This window comes from Leucoraja erinacea, chromosome 24 (genome assembly GCF_028641065.1).
Source record: "Leucoraja erinacea ecotype New England chromosome 24, Leri_hhj_1, whole genome shotgun sequence".
Lineage (NCBI taxonomy): Eukaryota > Metazoa > Chordata > Chondrichthyes > Rajiformes > Rajidae > Leucoraja > Leucoraja erinaceus.
This window is the reverse complement of record NC_073400.1, coordinates 812,556-834,291: the sequence shown is the minus strand read 5'-3', so window position 1 is coordinate 834,291 and position 21,736 is coordinate 812,556. Positions and strand designations below refer to the sequence as shown.

Sequence of the window (21,736 nt, the reverse complement as noted above, 5' to 3'; positions counted from 1 at the left end):
GAGGGGTGATCTTACAGATGTGTATAAAATCACGAGGAAAATAGATAGGATAAATGCATAGTCTTTTACCCAGGGAAGGGGAATCAAGAATTGGAAAGATAGGTTTTAGGTGAGAGGGGAATGATTTATTAGGAACCCGAGGGGCAACTTTTACAGCAGAGGGTGATGGGTGTATGGAGTGTGCTGCCAGAGGAGGTCGTTGAGGCAGATAGTTTAACAACACTTTAAAAACCTGAAATGTCATCTATCCACTTCCCTCCATTGATTCTGAGTTCATCCACGTCTAGTTTTTAATCCTAGTACAGTATTGTCATGTTGATTTATCCCCCAAATTATTTATTTTTTTCAGACATTTTCGCAGTTCACTACATTTATCCCTTTGGCATTCTAGTGACTTCAAATATTGTGGATATTTTTGCAAAATTGACCAAATTGGATAACAATTTATTTATGGCAGTAATTAAAACCACCCATAGTTGCAATACTGTGGTGAACTGTTCGTCTTGTGTTTGGCCTCAAAAGTCCCACAGAGAACAGCTGGAGAGAAGGGTCAGCCATCTAATTATTTAGGGCCATGTTACACCTACTGTTGGTCTTGTTATTTTGAAATGTACCTGTATGTTACTAAAGATACTTGTTTTCTTTCAGATACACAACAACCTCTGGGCCAGCACTGCAACAAACACTGCCACGGTGTCTTCACCTCTACTGTCCCAGCAACCCATGCCTTCATCTTGCATGACTCCGTATTCACACTCCCATGGGAATGTCGGTGGGTTTATGGGCATCTCCAGCGCTCCGACTCACCATAGTGGCATCAAGAGTCTTTATTCCCTTCACGGCTTCCCCAGCTCACGTGCCAGCCACGCCTTTGAATCGGTGCCTGAATCTGACTACAAAACGCCCAGTCTTGTTGCTCTTCGAGGGAAGCCAAAGGAACCGCCGGCTTTCCTTTCATGGGATGGCAGGAGATGATGCCTTTGACTCAACTTTTTTTTTTTCATCACTGAAGAATTTCTCTCTACTATTATGCTTTTAATTATAAATAATTGCCTGAGTTACTTCATGACTCACTGCAGAAGGTGGAGAAACAATGTGTCATTTCCAGACGCACGTGGCGACGATTTCAGAAGGACGTTTATCTTCCGCTTTGATATCAAGATTATCCCCTCTAGTGTTGGTACCTAAACCAAGACATTAACTCCTTGAAAGTGCCATTATTGCAAATACTACCATCAACAGCAATTTGCAGAAGAGATGTGCATGGAGTTTTGATTTTTTATGAAGCTGTGCGAATGTTATTGGCCTCGATCCTTGTATGCATACGAACAGAAAATTAAATTTAATTTAAAGAGCTCAAAGTTGCAAATATTTCCAATGTGTTAAACTTTATTGACATGCTGAATCTGATCCAACAGCAGACTGCAATTTTAGGAAGAGTAAAATATTAATGTTCAACAATTGTAAAATAGCAACAGAAAAAAATCATATATGAATATACAGAACATCAATTTGCTAAATAACCCGTTCCATAACAATGCAGGCACAGAACCTTGTGCAGTATAATACGCGAGGTCCCATGTCATATAGCACGGAAACAGGCTATTCGGCCCAATTCAACTATGCTGACCAAGATGCCCCATCCAAAACCCCATCCCATGGACCTGCATTTGGCCCGATATCTCTCCAATCCTTTCCTCTACATGCACCTGTCCAAACGTTTTTTTTAATATGTTGTTACTCTACCTGCCTCAACTACTCTCTCTAGTAGCTCAATCCATATACCCACCACCCTCCGTGTGAAAAGGTTGCCCCTATTAAATATTTCCCTCTCACATTAAACCCCGATGCCCTCTAGTTCTTGATTCCCCTGCCCTTGGAAAAAGACCGTGCATTCACCCTATCTATTTGCTTCATGATATTATACACCCCTATAATATCACCCCTCAGCCTCCTGTGCTTCAAGTCCAAGACTGCCCAACCTCTCCCTATAGCTCATGCCTTCAGTCCTGGCAACATCCTCGTAAATCTTCTCTGCAGTCTTTCCAGCTTAATTACATCCTTTCTATAGCAGAGTGACCAAACGTGTCCACTGTACACCAAGCGTGGCCTTACCAATGTCTTGTACATCTATATTGTAACTGCCACATAGAGTCAATACACTAATTAATGAGGGCCAGTGTGCCAAAAGCCTTCTTCACCTCTCTATCTATCTCTGATACTATTTTCAGGAAACAACGTGCTCACACTCCTAGATCCCTCTGCTCTAGTCTAGTATTATCTCATCGTTGACTTTATTGATGTAAACCTGGGTGACTAGTGAGTAATATTTTTAATGATGTTAGAAGGATAACGTCAGATAGGGGTCTAGAACCTGTTCACTGTGACTGACTCTTTAGACTTTATAGAGATCCAGCCTGGAAACAGTCCGTGCTGACCAGCGGTCGTCCTGTACACAACTAGCACTATCTTGCACGCTTGGGACAATTTATAATTTACAGAAGTCAATTAACCAGCAAACCTGCACGTCTTTGGAATGTGGGAGGAGACAGGAGTACCCGGAGAAATCCCACGTGGTCACAGGGAGAAGGTACAAACTCTGTGCAGACAGCACCCGTAGTCAGGATCTAACGTGGGTATCTGGTGCTGTAAGGCAGCAACTCTACCGCTGTGCCACTGTGCCGTCCTTTTTTTAATTTTCTGGCCGACCCAACCTTACCTGCTTTAGAGAAGCTCCTGATATAAGGCTGTGCAATAACAACATGGAAATGTACACTGAGAGCCATTGATCTATATTGCTACTTCCCAACATCAATCCACGATGAATCCTCTGCTGTGCTCCAGATCAGTGATTCCCAACCTGGGGCCATGACAAATTTCAGGGGGGCCACAGAAATATTTGGGGATTTAGGGGGCCACAGGTTCAATGAAGGGGGCCACAGAGCTACCACCCTGTTGTCTCCTAAATTTCAGTTCTAATAAATTTAAATCTACGTAGTTGAAATATTTTTGATGTTTGTGGAATAGAATAAAAGTGAATATATGTGCAATTAATAGACACTGATATTTTTATGGAAGGTATTGTAATATTGAAGTATTTTTTTCTGCTAATAATGTCAGGGGGGCCACAGAAAAATTAAAAGATCCCAAGGGGGCCATGAGCTAAAAAAGGTTGAGAACCACTGCTCTAGTTGTCTACATCTCCATGAGATTAACTGTTAACAATTACGAATAATAAGGAACTGCAGATGCTGGTTTATACCAAAGTTAGACACTAGGTGCTGGAGTAACTCAACATGTCCGACAGTTTCCTGGGAGAACATGAATAGGTTATGTTTCAAGTCGGAACAAAGGGAAATGTGTGGGTCTGAAGAGAGATTCCGTCCCGAAACGCTGCCTATCCATGTTCTCCGGAGCTGCTGCCTGACCTGCTGGGTTACTCCATTTTGTGGCCAACTATTACTCCCTGGACTCAAGTGCATTGTAAGGGCACTTGGATAAGGTGCCAAAGAATATCTGATATCGGTGAAATCATATCTGTGGGAGGCTGTGGGAGAAAAAGGGCCCGAGAGGGAGATGTGGAATCTGCAAGTCCAGCATGATGCAACAAGGGGAGAATTGCCAAAAAGACAGTCTGTCAGAGGTTGCAAATAAACATTCTCCCAATAGGGAGAAATGATCATTCCAGGCTGCTTTGCAATAATACTGCAATTACAAACTTTACATTTGTAAATGATGTGAATTATTGCAAACGTGTCATGTGTGGACACTTCATCAATTTCCATGCATGTACTGTGAATACATTTACTTTTGTACTTGTGATGTGAGGAACAGTTTGCATTATCTGATGCCGGTCACCCCGCTGTAGTCAGAGTTCAATCCTGGTGCTGTCTGTGTGCAGTTTGTACATTCTCCCTGTGGGTTTCCTCCAGTTTCCTCCCACATCCCAAGTCCCACATTCCTCCCACATCCTAAGCCCAACAAGCTTATTGTGTAGGAAAGAACTGCAGATGCTGGTTTAAATCGAAGGTAGACACAAAATGCTGGAGTAACTCAGCGGGACACAATGAGCTTATTATATTTTGCATTCTTTGACAGCGTCCTACTTAATCCCATAAATTTTATAAATATTTTGCTATGTATCTACAATATTTTTCAAAGTCGGCAAATGTTCTCTATCTGCCTCTGCTTTTTATTATCAGTCATTCCATTTCCATTCAAAACCTCTATAATAAAATGACTGGACTTTTGTGTACTTCTGCAACAATGACTATTAATGTGTGCTCTCTTGCCATCCATTCACAGACTAGTTAACATAATTCACAGACTCACTAGTTAAAATCATTTCTCTGACTTATTGACTAGTTAAATTCACTGACTGGTTAAATTCATTTCACTGATTCACTGACTAGTTAACTTCACTGACACACTAGTTAAAATCATTTCACTGATTTACTGGCTAGTTAAATTTATTTTATACATTGGTGAAATGTTTAAAATATCAATTATCGGTTAGATCTGTGATGTGATTCCCTGGTCTTCCCTCACAATTAAATCCTGGAATCATTACCAACATTGGTTTGTTTCCAAAGGTGATTAGGAATGTGTATCCGCATCTGTCTACGAGTGAACCATTACATGAAACCTTCTGTGTTACACCAGAATCCTAATTATAATAGTTCAGACGTGTTGCTCTTTTCAGTGAGATTCTGATATGACTGGACGTGATGTACACCTCCAGCCAACATACTTGTCACATACCTGACATAGAAACATAGAAACATAGAAAATAGGTGCAGGAGGAGGCCATTCGGCCCTTCGAGCAAGCACCGCCATTCATTGTTATCATGGCTAATCGTCCCCAATCAATAACCCGTGCCTGCCTTCTCCCCATATCCCTTGATTCCACTAGCCCCTCTAGCTCTATCTAACTCTCTCTTAAATCCATCCAGTGACTTGGCCTCCACTGCCCTCTGTGGCAGGGAATTCCACAAATTCATAGCTATCTGGGTGAAAATGTTTAAAATGTCTTAAATGGCCTCCCCTTTATTCTAAGACTGTGGCCCCTGGTTCTGGACTCGCCCAACATTGGGAACATTTTTCCTGCACCTAGCTTGTCCAGTTCTTTTATAATTGTATATGTTTCTATAAGATCCCACCTCATCCTTCTAAACTCTAGTGAATACAAGCCTAGTCTTTTCAATCTTTCCTCATATGACAGTCCCGCCATCCCAGGGATCAATCTCGTGAACCTACGCTGCACTGCCTCAATCACAAGGATGTCCTTCCTCAAATTAGAAGACCACAACTGTGCACAATACTCCAGATGTGGTCTCACCAGGGCACTATACAACTGCAGAAGAACATCTTTACTCCTATACTGAAATCCTCTTGTTACGAAGGCCAACATTCCATTAGCTTTCTTCACTGCCTGCTGTACCTGCACGCCAACTTTCAGTCACTGGTGTACAAGGACACACAGGTCTCACTGCACCTCCCCTTTACCTAACCTAACCCCATTGAGTCAGGGACGTGCGGTAAGGGGAGGCAGGGGAGGCAGAGCCTCACCTGTCATACTCCCAATGAAAATAGCTGTTAAGAAAAGTAAAGAAAAATGATAATAAAATAAAATAAACATAAAGGTTTTTCCACTGATCTGTGTTATAATGTAATTTCTATATGAATCTAATCATATAGAATGCCAAGGGCTATTTGGCACGCTGCCTCTGGACCTGAAAATGGGCAAATAGCCTGATACAATAATTACAATTACAATTACAATTACAATTACAATTACAATTTTTATAGTCAAAATCGCCAAATTTGTGCAGCTCCGCTGCAAATACAGATAGAGATGAGAGGTGAGGCAGCGTCGAGCTGAGCCTCCCCTCTGATTGCGCAACCCCTCAGAAACTGGATGGAGCGCGGGCAATAAGCATGTGCCTGTTGCTATCTTTCTGTGTGTCATCAATGTAATGTTTGAAATCCCTTCATTACATATCCTTACCTTCCATAGTCCAGGTAGCTTATTTCATGTATAAATATATTAAATTTAGGCTCGCTGGTCTCGTCATAAAACTGCAATGAAAAAGCACCAGGGGAGGCAGCGATCACATCTGCCTCACTGAGGGGGTGTGTCTTGAGCCCAGTGGAGGAAGAGCGAGCGCCCACGTAATTGACGCTACCTCACTCTCCCTCCACGTTAGCTAGTTTCAGCAGCGGCGGCACAGCACTGGATTCCACTGCATTCAGCGCTGAATTTCCAGCCGTGGGCGGCGCTGACTGGTAGGTTGATTCGTTGATTTGTAGCGGCCAATTCAGAGGCTCTGGGCCGCTGAGAGCTCCCAATGCATACTGATTGATTATTTTCCTGTAATGACTTTGCTTGCATTTACAGATGGAAACTACCACTCCAGCCATGGGCTGCAAACAGTAACGACTGCAAAACTTACTCTGTTCTTACTGAAGTCAGTGAACTAAACTTCACGAGCTGTGGTGTACAATGTACAGATGCCGCGACATTATGTTCAGCGTTAGCTAACGCCAAAAGCCTATATTTTACAAACAAAACATCTGTAAATTTAAGAAAGTAAATAAGCTGAGAGTGTGAATTAAGGAGAGGTACAAAGAGGGTTTTTTTTAACATCTTTATTGAGAATAAGGAAGGCGTAGATGCTGGAATCTTGGATAGAACACAAAGTGCTGGAGTAACTCGGCAGGTCAGGCTGCATCTGTGTAGGACGTGGGTGATGTTTTGGGTCAGGATCTTTCTGCTGATTGAATGTAATGGGGGAGAGAAAGCTGGAAGAGAGGTGGGGGCAGGACAGAGCCTGACAAGTGATAGGTGGATACAGGTGAGGGATGCCTGGACCATTAGTACTCCAGTACTTTGTGTTCTCAGGAATAGATGCCTATTGGTAGATATTTTCCTCCCAAGGGCTATTTGGCACGCTGCCTCTGGACCTGAAAATGGGCAAATAGCCTGATACATTAGAGAGAAAGGTTACAGAGAAAGGTTGAACAAGTTAGGGCTTTATTCTTTGGAGCGCAGAAGGTTAAGGGGGGACTTGATAGAGGTTTTTAAATGATGAGAGGGATAGACAGAGTTGACGTGGAAAAGCTTTTCCCACTGAGAGTAGGGAAGATTCAAACAAGGGGACATGACTTGAGAATTAAGGGACTGAAGTTTAGGGGTAACATGAGGGGGAACTTCTTCTCAGAGAGTGGTGTGGAATGAGCTTCCAGTGAAGGTGGTGGAGGCAGGTTCGTTTTTTATCATAGTTATAGTTAATATAGTTATATAGACGGGAAGGGAATGGAAGGTTATGGTCTGAGCGCAGGTATATGGGACTAGGGGAGAATATGTGTTCGGCACAGACTAGAAGGGTCGAGATGGCCTGTTTCCATGCTGTAATTGTTATATGGTTATATGGTTACATGTTCTGGCCACTGAGTTAAACATATCCCTGGTCCACACTGGGTGTATGACCCCAAATGCAAACTTCATAAAAATAGGCAGAGCTGAATATCCACACTCTGCTCAGTTGGTCTTGCTGTGGGTAACAAGAGCGTCACCTCTGGAAGGGAATGCTGGTCATCACTCCAATCACAAGTAGTCCTTCTGGACATAGATGTGCTGACTGGCTGTTTGATTGTTCATTGTGTTTATGAGAGATGCCTCATGGCTTTAGCTCCATGCTGGGGAAGTACATTTTGCCCAAGGCTGAGAACATATAGAAAGGTATTTTTGCTGACATTCACAGTAATTTAAAGGGTTTACAGCATGGAAACAGGCCCAGCCCACCGAGCCAACACTAACCATCGATCACCCATTCACACTAGTTCTATGTGATTCCACTTTCAAATCCACTCCCTAAATTCTAGGGGCAATGTACAGAGGCCAATTAATCTACAAACCCACAAGGCTTTGGAATGTGTGACGAAACTGAAGCACCAGAGGGAATCCCGCAGTCACAGGGAGAACGTGCAAACTCCACGCTGACAGCAACCGAGGTCTGGCTCTGACTAAAGACATTCCTCCTCATATCCTTTCCCTTCTCCCATCATAGCTGATTACAAGGGCATTTGGAGCATGGAATCAATTTGGTTTTGTGTCTTTGTAACTCCTTGTTTAGTTTAGTGTCACTATACCTCCACCCTCGACTCTGTCCAGGGACCCCGACAGTCCTTTCAGGTTAGGGGGAGGTTCACTTGCACCTCCTCCAGCCTCATCTACTGTATCCGTTGTTCAAGATGTGGGCTCTTATACATCGACGAGACCAAACGCAGACTGGGCGATCGTTTTGCAGAACACCTTCCCTCAGCCCGCCTGAACCAACCTGATCTCCCGGTTGCTGGACACTTGCTGGACACTTGAATTCTCCTTCCCATTCCTACACAGACTTTTCTGTCCTCATTCTCTGCCATTGTCAGAGTGAGGCTAAATGGAAATTGGAGAAACAGCATCTCATATTTCGCTTGGGCAGCTTACAAACCAGTGGTCTGAAGAAGGGTCTCGACCCGAAATGTCACCCATCCGTTCTCTCCAGAGATGCTGCCTGTCCTGCTGAGTTACTCCAGTATTTTGTGTCTTACAGTGCAGTGGTATGAATATTGATGTTTCTCACTTCAGGTACCCGGCATTCCCTCCCCCACCCAAGTCACACTAGCTTCTCATTTCACCCTACAAACAGCTTACAATGGCTTGTTTCCTTTAACATCAGTACTTTTTTGCATATCTTTCATTCATTGTTCTTTATCTCTCTACATCACCATCTATATCTCTCATTTCCCTTATCCTAACCTATCTGAAGAAGGTTCTCGACCCGAAACATCACCCGTTCCTTCTCTCCAGAGTTGCTGCCTGTTTTGCTGAGTTACTCCAGCTTTTTGTGTCTCTCTTTAGTTTAGTTCAGTTTAGTTCAGTTTAGTTTAGTTTAGTTTAGTTTAGAGATACAGCATGGAAACAGGCCCTTTGGCCCACCGAGTCTGCGCCAACTAGCGATTGCCCATTCACTAGTTCTTTCCTACACACTAGTGACAATTAGCTTACAAACTTGCATGTCTTTGGAGTGTGGGAGGAAACTGGAGCAGGCAGAGAAAACCCACGCAGTCACAGGGAGAATGTACAAATTTCATACGGACAGCACCCGAGATCAGGATTGAGCATGGGTCTCTGGCACTGTAAGGCAGCAACTCTACCGCTGAGCTGTTGTGCCACCATACATAAATGTATCTCCATACATAAAAATGTCAGAGGAATGAGCGGTCAGTGGGTGAGGCAGGAAAATCTGCCCAAGAATGATGTCAAAGTCCGTGGTCTGACCTATGGTGTAGAATTAGCAGATGTCTCTCAGAATAATATGAGATTGAAAGTGGCAAGAATTTCCATCTCTATCTTAGGGTAAAAAAATGTAAATCTTTCACTGAAAACAAATTGGAGCCCAGTTGTGCATAGTTATGTTAGAAGCTCACTAGGAACAGCCCCTGAATGCGAAGTTCCTCGGGGTGTGGTCCTTTAAGTGCGTAAAGAAACCAATGACCTTTTGTCTTGTTTTACTAAATTGTTACAGCACACCCTTGCTGTTCTGCTGGCTTAATCGCAATGTTTAGTCCAAAGTCATTATTCATAGTGACGTCCTCCACCAAAGATTCAATTTGCTGTAGAATTATTGTAAATTTAATCAGCGATCATCATAAATCATAACCAAAATCCTTTTTTTCATTTTTAGTTGTTAACATATGAGACAGAGAGTAATACGCCCTTCTTAATACGTCAGAGAGTAAACCCGCCCTTCAGCCCACTTTGTCCATGCCAACAAAGCTTGCATATTGGGCTAGACCCATTTGCCTGCATTTGGCCCATAATTCCGCTGAACTCTTCCTATCCATATACCTTAGTCAGAAGAAGGGTCCTGTCCCAAAATGTCACTTACCCATGTTCTCAGGAGATGCTGCCTGACCCGCTGAGTTCCTCCAGCACTTTGTGTGTTTTTTTTGTAGACCAGCTTTCACTTTTCACTTTTCTTTATCCATACATCTGACCATAATTGTCATCATTGTATCTGCTTCTTTAGCTTTTTCTGGCACTTACAGATAGGAACTATTCTCTGAGTGAAAAGGCTGCCCCTGAGGTCCCTCTTAAATCTCTCCCCTCTCTCTTTAAGCCCGTGATCACTAGTTTGAGAACATACTACTCTGGGAGAAAGACTGTGATTGAAATAATCTCATATGTACAACAAATATCATTTAAATAGCTATGACAATATTTAGTCTCAAAGCTAATAGAAATTAAATCAGTTTCACAGACCTTTTCCAAAATGTAAGTTTTTAATAAGTATTAGACTAAGTGGGACCCGTTGGGTCCCATGTTCACACGGTAGGGCTGGTCCCCCAACACAATATCCCACCTTTCCACCAATTCCAATATTGGTGGCTATGGGGGGGGCTTTCTGGAGCGCTAGTATGGGTGTTGTGGGCCAAAGGGACTGGTTTCCAGAGGGCTAGTATGGACATTGTGGGCCAAATGGATTCTTGGGCTGGCAGCTCAGTCCCTCAGGCCTGGTGGGTTGGTAACTCAGTCACTCAGGCCTGGTGGGCTGGAAGCTCAGTCACTCAGGCCTGGTGGGTTGGTAACTCAGCCACTCAGGCCTGGTGGGCTGGTAACTCAGCCACTCAGGCCTGGTGGGCTGGCAGCTCAGAAACTGCCAGAAACTCTTACCAAAACAGGTGAGAGACTCTGTGAGAGTAAAGGGGGAGAGTGTGGAGAATCAATTTTAGACATTTTTCATCTTTTTCTGCAGATCACAGCAATGAAGTAGGAAAGTATATCCTGGCCTTGATCTCACAGGGAGCCAATGGAGGGAGGGAGAAAAATACTGGGGTGAGGTTTAATACTTGCAGGGGGAATACTTACTGATGGGCCGCAGGGACTACTCCTGGGCTAGATGGGCCGAAGGGACTAAAAAAAAGAGAGAAATCTCAGTGAAAGGCATGGGCCTTTTGGCCCCAAAATGCTCCTCCTGGGCTAATAAGGGCGTTTTGGGCAAAAGGGACTGGTTTCTCAGCTAATAGGGGCCTTGTGGGCCGAAATTAGTGGTTTCAGGCAGGCCAAATAACTAATTTCATTTAATTTCCATTTCCATTTCGCATTGCAGTCTCAAGCACAGGGCAGGCCAAGCAACTCATGGCATTGTCATTTCATTTCCATTTGGCATTGCAGTCTCAAGCACAGGTAGGCCAAACAACACACGGCTTTGTACTTTCACTTCCATTTTGCATTGCATTGTCATTAAGGGCTAACAAATCATTGTACATTGCAGTTTAGTTGATTCACTGCTTAGTATTGTATTGTTTTGTATTCAAATTTATTGTCATTGTCTCAATTTGAGAAAACAAAATGAATTTCCCTTACAGGCAGTATCATAAAAAAATTCACAAAAAAAAAAATAAATAATAAATAAATAATAAAACATATTTAAAAATAAAATTGAAATTGAATTAAAAAAAAAGCACAAACACAGAAAGTCCACGACACAACATAACATAAATGGCACCAAGGTGAGGATGGCACCATAGTCCAGCCAGCCTCCCCTCCGTGTTCATCCGTGGTCGGGGCCTTCCGAGCACCCGCAGTCGCCGCCCCGGGTGGCCCGATGTTCAGGCCCTCACGCCGGGCTGGTGGAACGCCGACGCCGAACCCCGACGGTGAGCATCCTCCTCCTCAGCGGCCCGGACCTCCTGATCAGCCGCCTCCCGCTGCCGGAGTCTGCAGCTCCTGAGTCCACAGGCCGAGCCGGGCAGAGTCACAGGACCCCGCGCTGTCCATCAGCGCCGCCCGCGTTGGGAGCTCCGCAAACCGCAGCTCCAGGATGTCGGTGCAGCAGGTCCAGCACTCCGGGCTCCAGACGGCGACCCCCGGTAAGGCATCGCCAGCCCCGCGATGTTCCAGCGCTGTCCCGCCGCTGCTGGAGCTCCGGGTCGATCCCGGCAGGAAAGGCCGCGCCAATCCAGGTAGGTAGGCCGCTGTGGGGGGAGGGGGGGGGGGAGCGAGGACGCAACTCGAATAATAGTCGGGTCCTCACCAGGAAGCGGCTGAAGGACAGTATCCCCCGCACCGTGCCCTCTTCCCCCACATAAAAACACCAAAAAAACACAAAAAAACACACTTTTACATAACTAAAATAAACAAAGAAACAAAAAGACTGTAGGTGGAGGCTGCTGGCACCAGCGCCACCGGAAGTACAACATGATAGTCGTGGCCTCTCCCTCGCGGTCTTGCAGAGTGACTGACTCACGTCCAGGCATCTGGGGTTTTATAGTCCTGCCCCCCCACCCCGGAAGGAGCGTTACCTTCATCACTGTGATTGACAGGTGATAGGACCAATCAGCTGATCACATGGTTTTTTTAGACCCTCATAACTTTTTCATCTTTCATCGATAGGAAAAATCCTCGGGGCTGGCTCAGCGGAGGAGGACTGTGAGTAAGATGGCCAAAAATCACAGCGATACAGAGTAGCGGTTTTTCTAAAATCAATATACAGCGGACAGGATGTGGTGAAGATGAGACTTTTAATAATATAGATATGTGTTGTGGATGTTTTTTCTCTCAGTTCACATTCCACTCGTATTTCTGGAAGGAGGACATTTTGTTGGCTTAAAGGATTTTATAATGTCAGTGACTTGGCCTGAATATACCAGTCACATTTGGAAAGGTGCCAGCAAGTCTGGTGGGAGGAAATGTTTTCCTCTTACAACAGAGGCAGCAGCTCGATGCTGAATGTGATGCCCTCAACATCTCCCCTGCCCCTTAAGCACTATGACCTGAAACCATATAAATTGGTTGCTCACAACCTGGAAGCAAGATAACACTGCACTATTTATGAAAAGATTAAACAATAATTGCAAATACAAATCAATTTCAAACATATTTTTAAATAAGGAAATTAAAATGGAAAGAATGCAGAATCCAATGATTCAGTGGTTCTTTATTGTCACGTATACGGAGGTGCAGTGAAATTTGATTTACCACACAGTCATACCAAAAAAGCAACCAGCCAAAACTACAAAAAAATGAAACATAAACAGCCACCATAGCGGTGTGTGAGAATCCCCAGGGCACACAACATTAGCAGACTCCAACACCCATCAGTTCAATGTCCGGGCCACACACACGCTCCTTCACCGTGATGTGACCAATGCTGTACTGACTGCTGTCACTCTCTCTGCAGTCCCCGTCCACCCGGACAGTCAGAAAGCCGTCCACACTGGCACTAGATTCCGGGTTGTCCTCATGACGCGTTGTCCCGGCAAACACCGTGATCACTGCACTCACGACACTCCCTCCGATTCCCCACCAGCGCAGGCAGCACGTCCATCTTGTTTTTCAGCGACCTCACATTCCCCACTGTGATGGAAGGCGAATAACTTTTACCTTTTTCCTCCTTTCCTCCCGCGGTCAAGGGGATCAAAACATCCGCAGTCGGGGCGGTCGAAGCTCTCACAGTCGGTGATTGAGGCTCCCGCGATCGGGGCGGTCGAAGCTCCTGCAGTTGGAACTCCCAAAGCTGATCCTTAACAAAGGGACTGCCAGCTCCACGATCTTAGGCCGCAGTGTGGATGGAGATACGATACGGAAGAAGTTGCATCTCCATTGAGGGAAGAGATAAAAAATTCTCCCCGTACCCCTCCCCCACATCATACAAAAACTAAAGATACATTAAAACATACAAGTTAAACAGACTAAAGGGACGAGACAGGCTGTTGGCGAGACTGCCACTTATGGCGCCACCTGGTGGGCATGAAAGAGTGCCATGATCCAGGTCTGTTTTAGAATCAAAGAGTCCCAACTTGGCCATGCTGCCCAAGTTCATAAGTTCATGTCATAGGAGCAGTATTAGGCCTATCGGGTATTAGGCCATCGAGTCTACTCTGCCTTTCAATCACGGCTGATCTATCTTTCACTCTGAACCCCATTCTCCTGCCTTCTCCCCATAATCCTTGACATTCTTACAAATCAAGAATGTGTCAATCTCTGCTTTAGAAATACCCAATGACTTGGCCTCCACAGTCATTTGTGGCAATGAATTCCACAGATTCAACACAGTTGGCATATTGGTTTAGACCTATTTGCCTGCACTTGCCCATATCCCTCTAAACTCACCCTATCCATATATCTGTCCAAACATCTTTGAACAGTTATAGTTGCATCCGCCTCTATAATTTCCCCTGGCAGCTCATTCCACATACGACTACCACCTGAGTGAAAAGGTTGCCCCTCTCTCCCCTCTAACCCAAAGTTTATGCTCTCTAGTTTTAGAATACTCTACCCTGGAAAAAGACTGTGAGCATTCACTTTCTCCATGCCCCTTGTGATCTTGTACACCTCAATAAGGTCACCCCTCTGTTTGCTACCCTTCCTGTCTATCCAAGCTCTCCCTATCTCAAGCCCACAAGCCTGGGTAACATCCTGGTAAATTCCTTCTGCACCCTTTCCAACTTAATGACCTTCTTCTTGTAGCTAGTGCCCAGAAATGCACATAATAAGTTCATGTTCATGTCATAGGAGCAGAATTCGGCCATTCGACCCATCTTGTCTACTTTGCCATTCAATCTTGGTAAATTTCTCTTTGCCTCTCAATCCCATTCTCCTGAATTCCACCTCATCTCCTTTGCACAGGTGCATCCTTATATTCTGAGTACTCCAAGCGTGGTCTCACCAAGGCTTTGCACAGAAAGAAGAGGAGAGGAGAGGAGAGGAGAGGGGAGGTCATTGGGTTGCATGAAAAATACTGTAAACCTAGAGGCACAGACTAAGTTAAGGCTGATTTGCGTGGCATCACAAGAAAGTGAAATGCATTGTGCAGTGTCTGGATGTAGGGATCAGAGAGTGGGAAAGGGCAGCAGAGACTTGGGGAAGGTCAAAGATGGAGAAGGCTGAAGGAAGCTGGAGGAGAAGAGATGGAAACAGGGCCTGAGATGCAAAGAATAAAACCAAAAAGGAATTAGAATTAGATTTTGGTTAATTATTGTCACATGTACCAAGGTACAGCTTTGTTTTGCATGCTGTACAATCTGATCAGATAATATTATATATAAAAACAACCAAGCCAAATTAACGTACACTAGGTCGAGCTAAGGGGAAGATACAGAGTACATTATAGCACACGGGTTCCACAGTCCAATGTCCGCAATGGGGTAGAAGTGAGTCAGACTACCCTAGCTTACGGAAGGACCATTCAGAAGCCTGATAACAGAAGATGTTCCTTACTCTGGTTGTGTGCATTTTCAAGCTTCTGTACCTTCTGCCTGACAGGAATGGCAAGAAGAAGGAAGACCTCTACTCAAACTGTGAGAAATCCTTAATTCAGATCACATTGGGAGACTAGTTGATCTTCTTTGGTGATCTCACTACCGGTGTTGGGGAAAACTGTGGAAATTTGTGACTGTCAGTAGGGCGCGGGGAAGCAAACTACGACTGTCTATGGTTTAACAAAATGCAATGCTTTGTTACAGGGACAAGTACAAGATGCCAGGGCACTAGCTTTAATATAGACTTTACCACCTGTTGGATACAAATTGTCTGGGTGATAGACCTACACCAGCAATGCCACAAGAGAGCCTGACAACCTGGAGGCCAAGTCCCAACAGAGGAAGAGTCAAACAACTATCCAAGCAATCCATGCATCCACATTGGGTTAATGTAAGATTAGCACTTGCCGGCTCTGGGCCTGTACTCACTGAATTTTAGAGGGATGAGGGGGGAACGCATTGAAACTAACCGAATAGTGAAAGGCCTGGATAGAGTAGATGTGGAGAGGTTTTCACTAGTGGGAGAGTCCAGGACTAGATGGCACAACCTCAGAATAAAAGGACGTACATTTACAATGGAGATGAGGAGGAATATATTTTGTCAGAGGATGGTGAATCTGTGGAATTGTCACGGACGGCGGTGGATCGCAAGACATTGGGTATTTTTAAGGCAGAGGTTGATAGGTTCTTGATTAGTAAAGGTGTCAAGGGTTTTGGGGAGAAGGCAGGGGAATGGGGTTGAGAGGGAAAGATAGATCAGCCATGATTGATGGGCCGAATGGTCTAACTCTGCTTCTATGACTTCTGAACCTCATGATCTCCCTGTCATAGTTATGTGTGTGATCTCCTTTTGTTGCCTTGAGAACCTCAGGATTGCTGTTCTCAACCTTAAGGGATGTTCTGAGAAGATCTTGTGCCTCTACCATGTTAATTTATACATTAGCACAATACAGCACAATACAATCACAATAATACATTATTAGCCAATTATGTTTTGCAACATACGAGGAATTTCATTTGCCAAGTCAGTCATACAAATAAAAAGCAACGGAACACACAAATACATTTGAACATAAACATCCACCACAGTGACTCCTCCACATTCCTCACTGTGATGGAAGGCAAAAAAAAGTCCAATCTCTTCCCTTTTTTGTTCTCCCGTGGTCGGGGTCCTCGAGCCTTCCGTTGATGGGACGATCTTGTCACCCACTAGCCGGCAGTGGGTCTCCTCGTCGGGACGATAAAACTTCCGCATCAGGGGGGGGGGATTCTCATGTCCCCGCACTGGCGATCTGACCCCGGGTCAGGGCTGGTCAAACCCTCTGCACCATTGAAGCTCCCGACATCGACAGCCTTTCCCAAGACTGCGAGCTCTCAATGGTGAAGTCCACTGGCTATGGTTGGAGCGATCCCAGGTAAGGGATCGGTTCCAATGTTAAATCTACGCCCTTCGGTGGGGCTCAAAGCCAGTCTGAGCAGGCCTCGAGTTGCACAATGTTAGGCCACAGAGCGACCGGAGATACGACCTAAAACACAATCGCATCTCCGGCAGAGTAAGAGATTGGAAAAAATAAGTTTCCCAGACCCCCTCCCCCACCCCCCCTCCCCCACTCCCCTCCCCCACCCCCCACATTAAACAAATCAGAGAACATTTACACAAACTTTAAAAACACACTCAAAATACCAACAAAAGAAGAAAAAACAGACAGACTGTAGGCGGGGCTGCCAATCGTGTGGTTCACAAAGTGGTTCTAAGTCTCAGCTGTTTGCTGGCAGGTCGCATTGCGATCACTTTGATTTGCGACTTATGCCCCTGTCCCACTTAGGAAACCTCTTGAGACTTTGCGCCCCACCCAAGGTTTCCGTGCGGTTTCCCGGAGGTTTTTGTTAGTTTCCCTAATGGTCGAAAATGGTTTCCGCTTCTTCTATGTTCCGGTAATTATTTCAAAACATTCAAAACCGGCCGCGACTAAAAATAGGTTGCCGTTTTAAAAATCGGTAATTTTTTAGTCGAAGCCGGTTGCGATGCTAGTTGAAGATGGTTGCCGGAGGTTGCAGGTGGTTGCCAGAGGTTGCAGGTGGTTGCCAGAGGTTGCAGGTGGTTGCTGGAGGTTGCAGGTAGTGGAAGGTCTTACCACTTTTGACTATTAGGGAGACTGACAAAAACCTCCGGGAACCGCAGGGAAACCTTGGGTGGGGCACAAAGTCTCCAGAGGTTTCCGCTCAGGTTTCCTAAGTGGGACAGGGGCATTAGGTCTCTTCTGTTAGCCACCTGTAACTTTCCTCAACTACATCCACACTCAGGCAAGTGGCATTAGAAACACTTCTCTGCTCGGAAATCTGCTGACTAAACTCTGGCTAAATCAAAACAGATTGTTGTGTAATAATGAGGCTGTCTATTGGGTGGTACTGTGTGAGGACACATTGCTGCTGGGAATTTAAATGCACCTTTAGAGAAGGTTCATGTGTTTCTACACTTCTGGAAAAATGTAGAATTTTCAAGAGCCAAGAGTGTTCAATTGTCATTTAGACAGACAGAACAATGACATCCTTAAATTCTTATTCGCTGCAGAATAATAACACACACATAACTACATAGAGTCATAGAGTGAGAGAGTGATACAGTGTGGAACCAGGCCCTCCGTCCAACTTGCCCTCACCGGCCAACATGTCCCAGCTATACTAGTCCCACCTGCCTGCGCTTGGTCCACATCCCTCCAAATTTGTCCGAGTCATGTACCTGTCTAACAGTTTCTTAAACGTTGGGATATTCCCAGCCTCAACTACATCCTCTGGCAGCTTGTTCCATACTCCCACCACTCTTTGTGTAAAAAATTTACCCCTCAGATTCCTGTTAAATCTTTTTTCTTTCACCTTGAACCTATGTTTTCTGGTTCTCATTTCCCCTACTCTGGGCAAGACATTCTGTGCATCTACCCAATCTATTCTGCTCATACACCTCTATAAGATCACCCCTCATTCTCCTGCACTCCGAGGAATAGAGACCCAGCCTTCTTAACCCTCTCGCTGTAGCTCAGACCCTCTAGTCCTGGCAACATCCTCATAAATCTTCTCAGAACCCTTTCCAATGACAATATCTTTCCGATAACATGGTGCCTAGAACTGAACATCTATATAATTAAAAGTCTCATCTTGAACACTTCCTGTTTGCACTGTGCTTTGATTTTAGAAAAAAATGACACCACATATGGCTGTGATTTTTTTTGGCCATCTTACTCCTCCTGCGCAGGCCCCGAGGATTTTTCCCATCGATGAAAAATGAAAGACTTATTAGTGTTTAAAAAATCTTGAGATTCTCTCTCCAGTCAATTCCGGTGAGAGGGGGGAGGGACAATAAAACACGGAAGTGTGGGCGTGACTCAGTCTGTCTGCAAGATGGTGAGGGAGAGGTCATGACTCTCTGTCTGAGCTGGGAAACTACAGAACTGTGAGTGCAATGTACTTGAATAAATGATTTGTTAGCCCTTAATGAAGATGAAATTAGTTGTTTGGCCTGCCCTGTGCTTGAAAGTGCAATGGCAATGGAAATGAAGTGAAAATGCAATCAGCTGTTTGACTTGAGCCTGCCCTGTGCTTGAAAGTGCAATGGCAATGGAAATGAAGTGAAAATGCAATCAGCTGTTTGACTTGAGCCTGCCCTGTGCTTGAAACTGCAATGACAATGGAAATGAAGTGAAAATGCAATCAGCTTTTGGCTTGAGTCTGCCCTGTGCTTGAAAGTGCAATGGCAATGGAAATTAAGTGAAAATGCAATCAGCTGTTTGGCTTGGCCTGCCCTGTGCTTGAAACTGCAATGGCAATGGAAGTGAAATGAAAATGCAATGAGCTATTCGGCCTGCCCTGCGTTTGAAACTGCAATGCAATTGGAAATGAAATGATATATGTTGTTTGGCCTGCCTGAAACCACTAATTTGGGTACACAATTTCGGACCCTATTAGCCAAGAAACCAGACCCTTTTGCCCAAAATTCCTGTTTAAGCCCAGGAGGAGCATATTGGCCCAAAAGACCAATGCCATGCCAGGAAAAGTCCAGTAAAAGTGCCTTTCACTGAGATTTCACTCATTTTTTTTTAAAGAGCCCCTTGCCTCATCAGGTCTGGACTAGCCCAGGAGTCCCTTTGGCCCTACAGTAAGTATCACCCCCTGCAAGTACTAAACCTCACCTCAGTATGTTTCTCCCTCCCTGTGAGATCCAGGCCAGGATAGACTTTCCTCCTTCATTCCTGTGATCTGCAGAAAAAGATGAAACTTTCTAAAATTGATTCTCCACACTCTCCCCCTTCTCTCTCACAGTCTCTCACCTGTTTTGGGCAGAATTTCTGGCAGTTTCTGAGCTACCAGCCCACCAGGCCTGAGTGACTGAGCTGCCAGCCCAAGAATCCATTCGGCCCACAATGTCCATACTAGCCCTCTAGAAAACAGTCCCTTTGACCCACAACACCCATACTAGCACTCCAGAAAGGCCCACAAAACCCATACTAGCTGCTCCCCATAACTCTTGACACCCTTACTAATCAAGAATCTGTCAATGTTAGCCTTAAAAATACGCACAGCCGCCTGTGCCAATTAATTCCATGTGATGATCTGGGCTACATCCACAATTCTTTGCTTTTTCTTGTGCTCATGGATGGAGCTGTTCCCAAACCATGCTGTGATGCATCCCGATAAGATGCTTTCCACGGCACATCTGTGGACATTGGCGAGGGTTGTTGGGGATATGTCAAACTTCCTACGCCTTCTGAGGAAGTAGTGGCGTTGATGTGCTTTCTTGGCCATAGCTTCAATGTGGCTGGTCCAGGCCAAAATGCTGCTGATATTTATTGCACATCGGCACCATCAATGTATGTGTACTACTTTGCTTCCTGAAGTCGATCATAATCATCTTTGTCTTGCTGAGATTAAGGGACAGGTTGTTGTCTTGGCACCAGGTTACAAAGCTCACAATCTCCTTCCCGTATTCTGTTTCATGTATGTGAGGATTTCACAGCAATAAGGTCTCACACAGAAGGTTGAGGGCTTGCTACACATCACTTCTGCAGCACATCTTTCCTCACTTGGAGACCTTGTGGGGCATTTTATTCTGGGGAGAAACAAATATGTATTTCAGGATAATCATTCCCACTTGCGGTTCTGATGTTGGCAGAAGGTCTGGCTCTTTAACCTGGCTTTGTACAGTCTATTTAGCTCGGATCTGTGAATAATTCTCGGGCACAGAGGAGTTAATATAAAGTAAACGAAATGCAGCTGGACTGAGGAAATGTGGACCTCTCCCTTTTGTGCACTTTTACCTCGGGGAGTGTAGAAATCCTGCTCAAATTCCAGACATACCTGGAGCAAATTAGTGTGATTGTTGTTCTAGTTGCCTATTCTAAAGGAAAACAGATCAATCCTATCATTCTTTTTAAAGATTAGGAACTATTAATTGCCCCAAGCACCTCCAACAGCTGGTAAACATGACTTTGTTAATAAAATATCCCATAAATTGAATGTCTTGGGTTCAGAGAGCTCATTTTCAGGGGATTCTCCAAATGTGTGCAGTTATTCCCCAGCAAAACGGAGCCTTCCATAAACAATACGGTTACTGGGTTTGAAGAAGGGTCCCCTCTCAAACTGTCATCTGACCATATTCTCCAGAGGTGCTGCCTGTCCTGCTGAGTTACACCAGCACTTTATGTCTTTTTTACAGCTATGGGGAGTATCTCTCTCTTCAGTAATGAGGCCTGGTGTGTGTTGCCATTGGAAGGGGTTAGGCAGGCACATTCAAAACTAACTGGAAGAAAGAAAAGTTCATCACGAGAGAATCAGAGCAAGGAAGAGAGAGGGAATGGCAAATGGAAGGAGGGAAAGAGAGGTGGAGAGAGAATAAGATAGAGTATGTGTGAGGGCAATGTGAGGTGTTTAAATTCACATCTTACTCCCACACTCCAAAGACGTCCAGGTTTGTAGGTTCATTGGCTTGGTATAAATGTAAATTGCCCCTCGTGTGTGCTGGATAGTGTAAGTGTGCGGGGATCGCTGGTCCGTGCAGACTCAGGGGGCCGACGGGCCTGTTTCCGCACTGTATCTCTAAACTAAACTAAACTAAACTAAACTAAACTACTGTGCCAAGCTCCCTCCTGCCCATAACCTACAGCTCAATCTGTACTCCTCATCCCAGCCTCAGCTTTTCTCAGCCCCCTACATGCCAAATAAAGAGGTCCCGGCCTATCCAACCTCTTTCTACACCTTAAATGAAGTGTGTGAAACTATGAGATGCAAAGACAGAATACAATTCCATTTGCACTACTTGAGGCATCAAAAATCCAGCATGGATTGAAAGTAAGATGGACATTTCTTTTCCTATAAGTTGGTGGAGAGTTTGGAATTCACATCCTGAAAGTTCAAAAGAGACAGAAATGGTTCTTTA

The 21,736-nt window shown here is 44.8% G+C and overlaps 1 protein-coding gene across 2 annotated transcripts in view; it reads left to right on the top strand.

Moving 5' to 3' along the window:
* Nucleotides 1-1,369, top strand: part of LOC129708557 (homeobox protein aristaless-like 3) — a 40,406-nt gene extending 39,037 nt beyond the window's left edge. For both annotated transcript variants that reach the window (XM_055654363.1, XM_055654362.1), the window contains exon 4: nt 649-1,369. In XM_055654363.1, coding sequence (XP_055510338.1) covers nt 649-975 — 327 coding nt within the window. In that variant the 3' untranslated portion in view covers nt 976-1,369. The remainder of the gene's footprint in view (nt 1-648) is intronic.
* The last annotated feature ends 20,367 nt before the right edge of the window (nt 1,370-21,736 follow it).